Raw genomic sequence first — 13,235 nt, forward strand, 5'->3', positions numbered from 1 at the left:
AAATTTCTTGTTCAATTCCAGCCAAACACAAGATTTTGCCATAATATTGTTTGTTTAGGCGGATGCTGTGGCTAATTATTGTAGATCCGAATCATCCACTATAGTTACTAGTATTTAGACTTGATAAGCATTGGTCTTAAGGAATTTAATTATTTAGAGTTCAATTTAGTTGAAAATATATTTAGATTTACTACATGTGTTAATAAAATTAGGGCTTTATCACTATTAGCATGTGTTGTCCATACAAACCATCTCAGGTGAAGGTATACATAAAATAACGGCTTTTTTGAGAAAAAAAATTAAAAATTATCATATACAAGGTGTCCGTTTTACGAGCTTTACCTGCTTTACACTACCAATACGATCTCAGTTGTCTTAAGAAATAGGAAATGGGTTAAATTAAGGCAAATTTGTATAAATTAAAACTCAAGAAGAATAGGTTTTCAAATCAGCAGCGTTATCCATACTTTTCTAAAAGTCCGTAAAAAACTGAAATATGGTTTTGTGTTTAGATGAGGTCGAAATATTCGAAAGAGTCTATTTCGAGTACTTTTTAATAGCGTTATCAATTTATTTCCATTGCATCAAGTTTCTAGTTATGAAGCGTACCTTTTTTTTGACGAACCATTTTTTCGGTAGTGTCACTCAAATGGGACGCTTGCCAAAAAATATAATTTTGTATTTAAACCAATATGACAATATTAACTATGACATAGGTCATATCAATTAACTTGGAATAATATATTTATATAAAGAAACAAATATGAAATGTGAGAGCCATAAAAAAAACAAGTCACATTTCATGCTTAGGATACCTAGAGCAATAGAAGAAAACTAAAAACGTCGTTAGAAAATACTGCGCATCGGCCCTTACAAACGTTTGAGTTTCATGTTATAATGAACCCTTCCTAATTTTTAAACAAAAACTAAATTTCAGTTTTTTATGCAGATTAGAACTTTAATTTTTTTTTAACAAATTGAAACTCTTATGAGCCATACATATGTACATGTATAATCAATAAACTAAACTATATGAAGAAAATATCACTATTAATGGCACAAGTTTTGTGGCCCCTTAATTAAGGTTGGTGATTTAGGTTGAGAACAAATATTATAAAAAATGGTAATATCTATTAAACCAAACAGAACTACAGAACCAGCCTGAAATTATCCCAACACGTTCTTTTTCAAAAACTACTTACTCCCTGCAGTTTTAACTTCACGTTTATTAACTGAAGACCTCAATTTTTTAAGAACCAAAGCCCGTTTTGCCGTATTTGCTTCCTTTTCCGGAGTATCCAACACTATAGAATTACCATTGCTACTGGAAGTCGCTTCAGAAGGCACTTCGCTTGGCAACTCTAATTCTAGATTTATATTCTTTTTCAGTCGTTTCGAGGTAGTGTTTTCTTTAATCTTCTTTGTTAGCAGTGGAGCTGTGCTCATTTTTGAGGAAGACCCTGCTTTAACAATCCCGGTTTGAGTGGTACCTAAACTATCAAAATCGCCTACAGATTTTGAAGGTTGTTTCTTGCATTTTAAGTCTGCAATATCTTCTTGGGTGGCATCACTTTCAGACGTTGTAGCTCTCTGCTTCTTATTGCTTTGCTTTCCGTAACTTCGAGTTTTAGGCCGATCATCTGAGAAAATAGGTATTTTCGGCGTAGCAAGAGGAATCAAAAAGGGAGCAACTGACATGGGAGTAGTGCAAGCTTTGCTGCTTTTTTTCTTAGGAATTACAAGTGTACTGGAATCAACAGTCTTGTTAGCAGTCTTGCCTTTAGTAACAGGTTTTTCATCTGGCGAGTCTGGGAAAATACATTTTTGGGGCTTTCTTCGTCTAGGTGGAGAATAGTGCGGCAACCCATTTACCATTACCGTAACTGGAACAGTCTTAGAAACGGGCGTCGTCGGGAAATTCTCACTCGTGACTTGAAGAGCGCAAGCATCGTGTTTAAGCAATTTGATATTATCTTGCTCTTTATCAAACATAATATAACCCGCTCTCTGCAGTAAAGCATCCTGATAAAGCCACACTAACTTAGTCTTTTTAGGCCTCAACACATGCATCAATAAACTGTTTACTTCCAGTCTCTCAGATAGCCGACCTGTACGACTCAAATGAAAGCTATAATCGTACAAAATGTTGGCATAAGGCTCCAAGAAAACGTCATCAAATTGTGGAAGAAACGAAGCTGGTATCATGTCAGAGCGTTTGTCTTTGTACGTGCGCTGTAAAGTGTCATAAATCGCTAAACACCCAGTGATAATTTCTTCGGAAACTTTATCATCTTTATAGTGCATGTTAACCAGCGCGTTTAAGTGATACTTTTGTAGAAGCAGCTGCTGAAATTCTAGAGAATGACACATTAGGCATTGGCACGTTTTGTTATGAGAGAGAAATTCGGGATATTTGAAGCCGTGTACGGTTAAGGTTGGAGAAGACGGTGAAAATTGCCTGAAATGGGAAAACAATAATTTAAAATAAAAAAATACACTCAGTTCTTAACAAAATGACGCACATAAAAAATTAGCTGCTATTTTAGGAACTAGGCGCAAAAAAAACTTTACCTATAATGTTTGGGACCGGTCAGCATCAACTCCTCAATCAAATCACTGCATTCATTGACTTGCTTTTCGAGATCTTTCCTCTCATCTTGGATCATTATGTTTTCAGTAGGCGCAACGCCAGGCTTCACAGTGTTTATGCATAAAATGTCATCTATGCCGTTCAATTTTGCCGTGCAATTATCCATATTTCCCGTAAACAAATCTGAGTGTGCTAAAAGAATCAGCAGAGACACACACCTGAGAGGAAGAACTAACTGTTGCGCCAAATCTACTAAGTTCCCTGAATATGCTCGTAAGTCACGGGGAAGACGCATGAGTTTGTAGGTTTTCGCTAGTTCGTATACCGCATCAAATAGGATGCTTAAATCATAGCCAGACGCTTAAATAAAGTTTACAATTATTAGGTGTTTGTACTAAGTTTATTTTTGAAAACTTACGGGGTATTTTCTTAGTTATTGCAAGGGCAGTGTCAAAAGCCATATGCAATTTAAAGGTCATGGGCTCTCTCTCGTGTTCTGCCTCGATAAAAGCACAATTCCTGGTTAATTTGTACAACACAATATTCAGATCTGTATTTAAGATTTTGAATTCGTCTTTCTCTTTGTTAGCTAAATAGAGACCGTGTGCGATCTGCCAAGATTTGTATGATTTTTTGGGGTCGACGTATAAAAATGCTTTTGATTTGCAGATGTGATAAATTGCAAGAGTTCTACTATGACTAAAAATGGTAACTTGTGTAAATACACGTTTCAAAACAACTGAAAAAACTTACAGTTCTTCTGTTTCTAATAATTTTACTAATTCATCCCCTTTAGACACAAAAGAATCTATTAGGTCGCTTTTAACGTCACTAGATTCAATAATAAACCCAAGAATAGATAATTGCAAACTAGAATCTCCAGCCTTTTCCGCCCATTTTAACGCCATAGCAAAACACAGAATACTGGACATTGAAATGTAGTGTAGCCTAGAAATCAATGATTTTCAAACTTTTGCTATCGTTTTATTTTTCGGTTTAGGTACCTACCTATATGTAAACCCCATGGATATTAACAGCACAGAAATATTTTTTGTAATATAATTGTCTGTAAAGTTTTCATCCGATACACTACTGATTAAATCTCGGGACAAGTTTAGTAATTCTAAAGTGTCGATTAATTTGCTTAAACGCAGTCCTGAGTACGCAGAAACTATGTCGCATTCATCGTTCGCATTTTTGGGAACTGGCTCAGTTTTTTCATAGCTTTTCGCCTTGTGTAGAGCTACAAAATTTATCCTTATAAAATCATATATGATCTTACATACAACTCATTACCCAGTTTTGTCTTTTCCATTTCCTGCAGGTTTCTATCAGCAATTCCTTTAAAAACGGCTTGAAAGTAGTAAAAGTATGTCACTGCTATTGCAACTTTAAGCAAGGAATTTGAAGAATCTTTTGCTAAAACTTTCTCCATCTTCTTGATAACAGTAGGAAATAGTAAACACATATCTTCATGAATACGGATATCACCCCGTACGTAAATACGTAGAATTGCCAAATATGCGACTGTTTCAATATCTGCTATCTATTTTGAGAAAAAATAATGGATAAGACGTGTTTTGTGTAAAAGAGTAACAAATGTACTTGAGTAAGGTGTGAAAATGTGGCCATCATTGAAGTCCTACTCCTCCAGACGGAATTATATAAGTTTAATTCAAAAAGAGTAAGTTCTACTTGCTTTTCCTGTGTAAACAACGGGTCGATATTCACGATATTGCAGAGTTCTTTACTCTGCTGTTGCAAAACTCTAACTATTGTCAGGTCATTTGCATTAATACTATCCTTTAATTTCGACTAAAATCAATGAAAAAATTTACCTGACAACTTCATATATATTATGAAAATAGTACCTACCTTTGGAACAATCCACCAACTTTGCATAAAAGAGCTGCTGTCTTTTGTATACAACAAACAGTATAAAGCAGCCAACCCCATACAATGAATAAAATTTTCATTTTTCAAATCAGCATCACACAATGCTTTGAAAATACACGTAACGGGATACCGCCATTCATCCTCTTCAAAACCACTGATGTACCAAATAGTAAATATATTTCTCAAGAAGCATATATTTACAACTTGGTGGGCTTCATTTTTTTGTTGGAAAAGTACTACGCCAATATTGTAGGTGTTGGTCAGTAGTTCCTTGCAGTCATGAGTCCATCCTTGACATTCTTTTTGTTTCAATGGCTTGACTAGATCAAAATAATATTGGAGAGAGTTGCTCAAGATTGAGAAAAAACTGCTATTGGCGATGTTTGTTTTGCTGATGTAGGACTTTATTAAACTTGTTAATGCGTTTCCAATTCTGAGTGCTCCTGAGTAATTTCTAGCAATGGCACATCCACAGCTGCATGACTTTTGAGTTTCAGATATTACTACACCAGGCACAAGATCTTCAGTGAAATATTTTAATATATACAATAAAGCTTTTGGTGTCATTTCACACCAGCAATGGAATCCTTCATTCTTGTAGTATACCAGAAGAGATCGTAGAGGGCTTTCAATAAAGGGAAAAATTTGAGTGAACAACTTTTTGTTACTGCTTTTGTAACTATTTAGAAGTGACTTGATGGCATCAGCATTCTTTTCTATTTGTTCTAATTTCGTAGGTAATAAAGTCAGAACAGTCTTAAAAATTGCATGAGAACTTTGCAGATTTTGGTCTTTGAGTTGCTGCGTAATTCGCGTTTCAACAGCCATTAAAAACTCTTCACAGAATTCAAATTTTTTACTTTCAATTAGGCTTGAGAGTATATCTGAGTAAATTGATACTAAGGCCACTTGAGTTGTACTGTTACATGTAGTTTTGGCACATTTCAATGCAACAATATCCAATACTATACAATAAAACTTCAATAATTGATCACTAGATACTTCCAATGCATGAAGTTGATAATAATATTTATGAGCAAAAGAACACAACTCTTCAACATTTCCTGAGAGATTCTGTAATTTAAGGACTATTTTCAAAATATCTATTAAATGCTTATTTTGTTTTTTATCTTTAGCCTTTGCTAATAAGCATATATTGTATGCTATTAGTTGTACAATATTTGAGTACACTGTTGTTGCTGCTGCATTTTTGTAGAATGTAGGTAACAAGAGTGGTTTGAGCTTGACGAGGTCTTCATATCTTTTCTAGGGATGTAAGAAAAATGGTTTTACCAATTTGCTGCTTGTTATTAACTGTTGTTTTAGCTCAAATAAAATAATTATAAAGGGGTGATTTATTATAGTGCAAATGATAAAAATTTACTAGCAGATATTTTTAACTAATATTGATAATTATGGAAATATTTTATAAATGTAATTTTTACAAGATTATTTTAGTGTTAAGGAAGTTTCTGGCAGGTAATCACTTGTGTGTATGTGGTACAACCATCAAATATTATTTGAATGCATCAATATTAAGCAACTAGTGACCAAATCTGCCAAATATTGGTGATTACCTCCTGAAAATTTTTAGGATAACAATTATAGAATTATTGAAGGAGAAAATACAGTTAACAATAATTTTACAATTGGTTGGAAAGTAAAAATTATATATGATTCTTGAATAATTATGATAGAGACATTATATTCTTAGAATTATTATAAATTAATTAAAAAGTAGATTTTTGAAAAGAAAAACAAATAATTGCCAATACAACACTCTTAAAGAATTAATTTCTACTTTAGATGGCTATTTATATCGGAATGTGTGAGATTGGGAATGAAAATTATCTAATGAAGTGCCCAATGGCAACTTTTTGACTAATCAACATTGACAAAACTTTATTCTTCCTCTTACTATAGAACCAGGCTGGGTTTCTTCTACTTACCATAAGGCAGACCATTTTTGTTATATGGTAAACACTTGCAAAATAGTCATTGACATTTATACATTCTACTGTATGTATGTTCTGGACAACTTTATTGCAAAGCTTTTCCAAACAGTTTACTTCACATGTCTCAGTACGATAGTAGCAGGCACAGGATATGGCATGAATAACTTTCACGGCCGTTTCAGTTACCAAATTGGTTTCATTACACAATTCCAAAGCTTGGGAGAATTTTCCTTCTTTTGCCAGTAATGTAATCTCCCTTATTTTGCTCATTTTAACCATTTGTGACACTAAATGACATGTTTAAATGGGATCGGAACTCATGACATGAGAATTATTTCTCTTTCTGGGTTATGATGGCGTCTCGTCGCATCACCGACATGCCGTCAAATGGTCATTGTTTATTAAAAAATAATGCCGAACAGGATTAGTTTGACCTTCAGCCGGAGTCGCATGCGCCACTGGTCAGCGCATCCGATACGATAATTTTAAAGAATTATAATTTCTGATAAACTGTATGTAATTGAAAAATATTGAAAATAATAAATTAAGAAATTTAAATGGTTAGGAATAAAATTTCTTTGATTAAAATAATTAAACAAAGTATATATAAAAAGAGCAGAGAGATCTGAAAAGGAATGAGAGCTAAGTGTTGGGTTGGTTATCCAGAGGCCACTCAGAACGCAGTAAATAATGCGTAACTAATTTCACGGGGATAAATTTGAATTAAATTTGCTGTTGAAAGCAAACAAAAAAAGTGAAAACTTCTATACAAAGGTTTAGGAAAATAGATGATTAACTAAATTCTCATTTTTCAAAATGAAATTTATTAAAACACAAGTTTAAAAAATCCTGATGTTATGGTGAAGGAAATTAATAGTGCTGGTTCAAAAATTATATTCAAACCAAAGTTAGCTTTTGTAGGAAAATATATATAAAAGATCAGGCGAATCGAAACCTGAAAATAAGTGGTGTAGTTGGACACTTTAAGTCTCGCAACTCGGAAACCTTTAAAAAAAAACCTAACAAAAGTAACAGGGTTCTTAATAAACATACAAAATACCGTAGCTGGGTGCCCTAAAGTTCATTATTGTATATTTTCAGTTAAAGGATGGTACTGGATACCCACATAGACAGAGTTTTATGATACATCAGATTCTTTTTAGTTAAGCCTGAAAGACAATTTATTCAAGTACATTTCTTAGAAAAGCGAATAGCACAATTAAAAAAAGAACCGTTTGTTCAGCGAGGCAGCAAAATTTTTATTAGAATGAAACCTCACAAGATAGGGTTAAATGGCGGCGTAAAAGATTTTGAACATAATAAAATATAATACAAAATTTAAGAATAAATACTATAGACATATTACCTTTGGTGAAAATTCCGATCATCCGTTATTTCTTGACACTGACAAGAGTGACAGATTGACAGGTGATTGGAATTAGGCAAGAATATGATAATCTCTAAAAAATGAAAAAATGGCTGCTCTGAAGACCGATATCGTGGATGATGAGCATGAAGCTGAAAATGGAGTGGAAATCGAAGTTGACGATGTAGGGAATACAACGGAAACGTCCAAGAAAAACAAAAAGAAAAAGAAGAAAAACAAGTCCGGTAAGCAATCTCACGGGGCGTGTTTTTATTTCGATTCACATTGCATGTATTTTTTACTCATGCAGGTCAGGGCGAACGAATTCCTGATCCCGACTTACCGCCCCCAGAGCACAATGGAGCCTCTGAGCCTGCCGGAGAGGAAAACACTGAAGGCGAGAAAAAGAAGAAAAAGCGCAATAGAAAAAAGGGGGGCAAATCCACTCAAACCGATCCTCCCTCAGTAGCAATTCTCGACCTATTTCCTGATGGAAACTTTCCTGTTGGAGAAATACAGGAATATCCCCTCGTCAACGACAACAGGACTGCAAAGGATAGGTTTGGTTCTGAGGAAAAAAAAGCTTTGGATAGGATGCATAATGACATATACAATGAGGTGCGTCTGGCTGCTGAAGCTCATAGACAGACACGTAAACATATCCAAAAATGGATAAAACCAGGAATGACTATGATAGAAATATGTGAAGAACTTGAGAATACAGCCCGCAAACTAATAGCAGAAGATGGCTTAAAGGCTGGCCTGGCATTTCCAACAGGTTGTTCAAGGAATCACTGTGCTGCACATTATACACCTAATGCTGGAGATAAAACTGTTTTGGAGTATGATGATGTAGTTAAAATTGACTTTGGAACTCATATTAATGGGAGGATAATTGATTGTGCTTTTACCCACACTTTTAACCCTAAATATGATAAACTGGTAGAAGCTGTAAGAGATGCTACTAACACAGGGATAAAAGCAGCAGGTAAGTTGATTTTTTTGGGAACAATTTCAATTACAGTGTTTAATGTTGTACAGAGTTATATCTTCAGTTGTAAGTCAAATTATGACTTAATTATTGAATTGAATTTTTCTCACTAGGATTCAAGGTACAGTGGAAGATCTCATAAGCCATCTGCTTAGAGGATCTGTCCTTATATAAGACTCAAAATTTAAATACATATGTTAATATCAGATGTAGCATACACCCTAGAACATGTGCTACACAAGTTTAATGATTTACCCAGGTACTGTTAAAAAATTTGAAATATGTATTGGCTGCTTAGTTTCTTGTTTTGCATTTGTCTTGTAGGCTGCAGGAAGTAATTGTGGTAATGAAATATTTTCAAGGTTTTGAAATGTTCAAAAGCAACTAAATCTTTTTATTTTATGGTATATGTTTAATATAATAGACCTGAATCTGGCTAAAATTACTGACTCTAGAGACATGCATTTTTAGATTAATTTGTACTTATATGCAGAATGCAGAGAAAGGTGTTCTAAATTAAGTATATTTTACTATATGATTCTCAAAGCTGAGAGGCAATTACACTTTTGTATTATTCTGCTTATGAGTTTTCACTTGCTTAGAAACAAATTAAATGTTAAGTGGGAAAAAGAATAATATATGAATTTAGTATTTCATTCCTATTATTGGATAGATTTTTCTTAATGTTATTTTATTATAATAGGAATTGATGTCCAACTATGTGATGTAGGAGCTCAAATCCAGGAAGTTATGGAGTCATATGAAATTGACTTAGATGGCAAAACTTATCAGATCAAATCCATTAGGAATTTGAATGGGCATTCAATTTCACCCTACAGTAAAAAACAATTATTACTTTCAAAATTTCTCTAATGTTTGTACATGTTTTAATCCTTTAGGAATACATGCTGGAAAAACTGTACCAATAGTAAAAGGAGGAGAAGCAACTGTAATGGAAGAAAATGAGTTTTATGCAATAGAAACCTTTGGATCTACTGGAAAGGGTGTAGTGCATGATGATATGGACTGTTCTCATTACATGAAAAATTTTGATGTCCCCTATGTCCCACTCCGGTAAAAACGATAAATTTCACAAATTCGTTTAAAATGACTACTGAAATTTTGTTTACAGGTTACAATCTTCAAAAGCCTTATTGAAAGTAATCAACAAGAATTTCGGGACTCTAGCATTCTGCAAGAGATGGCTGGACCGCGCAGGAGCTACCAAGTACCAGATGGCTTTGAAAGACTTGTGCGATAAGGGTATCGTGGACGATTATCCGCCTTTGTGCGATATCAAGGGCTGCTATACCGCCCAATTCGAACATACGTTGGTTTTGCGGCCAACTTGTAAAGAAGTAATTTCTCGAGGAGACGATTATTAACGGATTTTTAAAAATTGTTTCTGGACCTTGATTTTAAAAACTTGACGTTTCTTTGTAGACTTTGCTTTTGCAATCATAATCATATAAATAATCAGGTTGTTTCTGTAACTATTGGCGATTTAACACTATGTTCAAAAAGTACTTAATCTGCTTAAGAATGTTTTTTTTATGTTTCATATATTTGTTGTCCTGTGGAAACAAGAAGGAAGCAAAGTTTTCGTAAAATTGTTCTAGTGGGGGAATATTTGTGTGGTTTTGAGTCTTAATTATTATCATAACAATTATTACATTTTGTTACTCCGTGCTGGATAATAATGCAGATATGAATATAAATAAAACTTTTGAGTCTTGAAGTTCCGACTTTTTAAAGTGCTGGTGTCTTTTTCGCATATGGACAACGATTCGTGTATGTCAAAATACAAAAAAAAGTTAAAATGTTTAAAAACACAGAGTTTCTTTACCGTTTGGTGGTACTATTTAAGAATAAATCATTTAAACTCCAAAAAACAATAATCAAAACCTTTGGATTTCAACCACCAACCCATCTTACCCAGATCATCCACTCTCCTCGCCTAATCCTGAGTATGGAACTATCTAACAATGTCTTCAATTATTTCGGTTTCGTAGAGCTGTCCCAATTTTCTACTCACCACCGTATCATGTGCGTGTAATCATCCAACGGCTTCTCTTCTCACCGAAAGTAAATCCATGAAAAGTTTAATTTCGATAGCGTTGATAAGCAATATTGAAGTTACAACAAAAGGAAAGCGTAATTGACAAAGTGACTTCCAAGTACAGGTCAGTGTATATACAAGGTATCGCTCAAATGACTAAACAACGCTTGACTAACAATAAGGCATTCTAGGGAAATCTACGTAACTCCAATGTTGGTTCATTTTGCCGTTACAGTTCGTCAAAGTAATCAAATTAATACCGTATTTTCGAAATAATTTCCAAACGCTTTTATTGATACTTACCAATTTTGGAACTAAGAATTATTTCGTAGATTGGTGTGTTTTGACGTGAGTGGCATTTTTTATTAATGAATACAATTATTAAAGAAGTGTGCATGATTTGTAAGTTACCATTTGTATTTTTGTTACCCTCTGTATAAATTATTTCATTTTTTTTCTGCGATAAAGTGATTTTATTTTTGAATTTTTTTGTCTCGTGTAAAATTTTCGTGAGGCATACAGTTTGTCTACAAGAAATTAGTAATAATACTTTGCAAGTTATCATTTTTGTTTAGTCAGAACGAAAACATGAAAAAAGTTTTAATCCTAAATAACTACCAACTTGATGTAATTCTTATAACAAATGTTCAAATTGTTGATTGTTTTCTTGAAGAAACAAATAAATTCGTTTAAAAAATGAATCTTCCCTAATTGTATATTGGCGTCCTTCATTAACATTATTTGGATTAATACTATCCATTTCCCTAAGTTGCTTTTCAATATTCGCAAAAGTTTGATAGTTCAGAATTCTGCGACATACAAAAATTCAATATTATCTAATCCTTGAAAAAAATCAATATTAATTCTTGACAAGAATTGAGTATTGATTTCTAAAAAAAGTCAATATTAATTCATAAAAAAAAAGTGAAATCTGGGACAAAAAAACAATATTACATAATTCTTGAAAAATATTCAATATTATAGGATTAAAAAAAAAATCAATACATATTCATTCCTAAGAAAAATTCAATATTATTAGAAAAAATATATTTGCAATTCTTAAAAAAAATTCAAAATTAATTCCTGAAAAGAAAATCTTCATAACGGTTAGTCTCGGGTTACCTTCGACTTGAAGCAGAGACGTGCATAATGCAGACGTGAACTACAAAAAAGAGATTTAATTTCTGAAAAAAGTTTTTAAAACGTTCGAAGTAGCTCTAGTTACGATGTCATTTTTTGGCTACGTCCAAAGATGGTCGTAAGTACCTCCCAGAAGATCCAAAATTACAAATAATTTCGATTTTCAGCTAAAATGGTAATTACGTTGTTCTTATTGACGTAATACAACTTAACCGAAAACCAGAAAAAAAGAACAAACGGAACTTACTCCCTAAGGATAAAAAATGTAAGGCAGAAACACGTCAGCAATATGCACTTTCACTCACAAAATGGTTACTAAACATCACTCACTTTCACTTCCTAAGTCATGGATAATAACCACGTACCTCACGAGTCTTTAGAACAAAAGGAAACCCAATTGTCTTGACTATTAGCGCAGCGTGCATTATGAACATCTTGCTCATAGCCGCGCTAACATTCGAGTGAATCATGTTTTTTTTTTTGGGGATAAAAAATCTTGTCGGTAAGACGTTACCGGTGCCCGTGCACCGGCCTGTATGGGGTTTTCACCCACTAAAAAACCCCGTAATTTATGAGGTTTTCGAGCCTGTGCCCGAACAACCTCGATCGAGGTTTGAGTCGCTTTTATTTTTGTCCTGAGGTATGATGAGAAACAAGCGGGACCATCGCTTCTTATTCTACCTTCTTTCTGGATCTTTTTGCCTTTTTTGAGGATATGATATTTATTCTTTTATATCATTCCTAGATCTTTAGCAAGAAATATCCCGCCGGCGGAGGATTTTCTTGTCCTTCTTTTTTTATTATTTTTCCCTGTATGATTTTTTCTTTGTCGGCTCTTTTTGAGTGAATCATGTGCGACTCATTTCCGAATTCATATCGATATGAAAACGTACAAAAAATTTACAGCCTGCCTTTCGTCAAGATACCATCGATCAGTTTTCAAAATGATACGCGATAAGAAGTAATATACGAAGTTTCTAGATTTAGTAAAATAGAAGAAAAACCTGCTAATTCCAGACAGAACTTTCTGATTTATACAGGTAATTACATATTTCAATGTTTGCAAAAAGTATATGAATATAATCATATCTGTTGATGGGCCTCTGGAACGCTTTCTTACGATTTATTTTAATACCTGGAATTATTAGGATCTCAGTTATGAATGGGTTTCTTTGATATCTTTTAGTTCCATAGATATTCTAGCAATCAACTGGGATGTCACCATATTTTTTTCTCTC

The 13,235-nt window shown here is 33.6% G+C and overlaps 2 protein-coding genes across 2 annotated transcripts; one reads left to right on the plus strand and one right to left on the minus strand.

Annotated features, from left to right (window-relative positions):
• Window positions 1-164: 164 nt before the first annotated feature.
• LOC136341093 (uncharacterized) lies at window positions 165-6,933 on the minus strand. The gene is made up of 9 exons (XM_066285709.1): window positions 6,436-6,933; window positions 4,466-5,752; window positions 4,196-4,405; window positions 3,887-4,136; window positions 3,599-3,833; window positions 3,344-3,538; window positions 3,009-3,289; window positions 2,572-2,950; window positions 165-2,458 (listed from the first exon to the last, which is right to left on the minus strand). Exons 1-9 carry the CDS (start codon window positions 6,718-6,720, stop codon window positions 1,195-1,197), a joined length of 4,386 nt encoding a protein of 1,461 aa, XP_066141806.1. The 5' UTR covers window positions 6,721-6,933; the 3' UTR covers window positions 165-1,194.
• A 952-nt stretch (window positions 6,934-7,885) lies between these two features.
• und (methionyl aminopeptidase und) lies at window positions 7,886-10,536 on the plus strand. The gene is made up of 5 exons (XM_066302495.1): window positions 7,886-8,052; window positions 8,118-8,795; window positions 9,502-9,636; window positions 9,698-9,872; window positions 9,931-10,536. The coding sequence occupies exons 1-5, from the start codon at window positions 7,917-7,919 to the stop codon at window positions 10,181-10,183; spliced, it is 1,377 nt and encodes a 458-aa protein (XP_066158592.1). The 5' UTR covers window positions 7,886-7,916; the 3' UTR covers window positions 10,184-10,536.
• The last annotated feature ends 2,699 nt before the right edge of the window (window positions 10,537-13,235 follow it).

Source organism: Euwallacea fornicatus, chromosome 1 (genome assembly GCF_040115645.1).
Source record: "Euwallacea fornicatus isolate EFF26 chromosome 1, ASM4011564v1, whole genome shotgun sequence".
Classification (NCBI taxonomy): domain Eukaryota; kingdom Metazoa; phylum Arthropoda; class Insecta; order Coleoptera; family Curculionidae; genus Euwallacea; species Euwallacea fornicatus.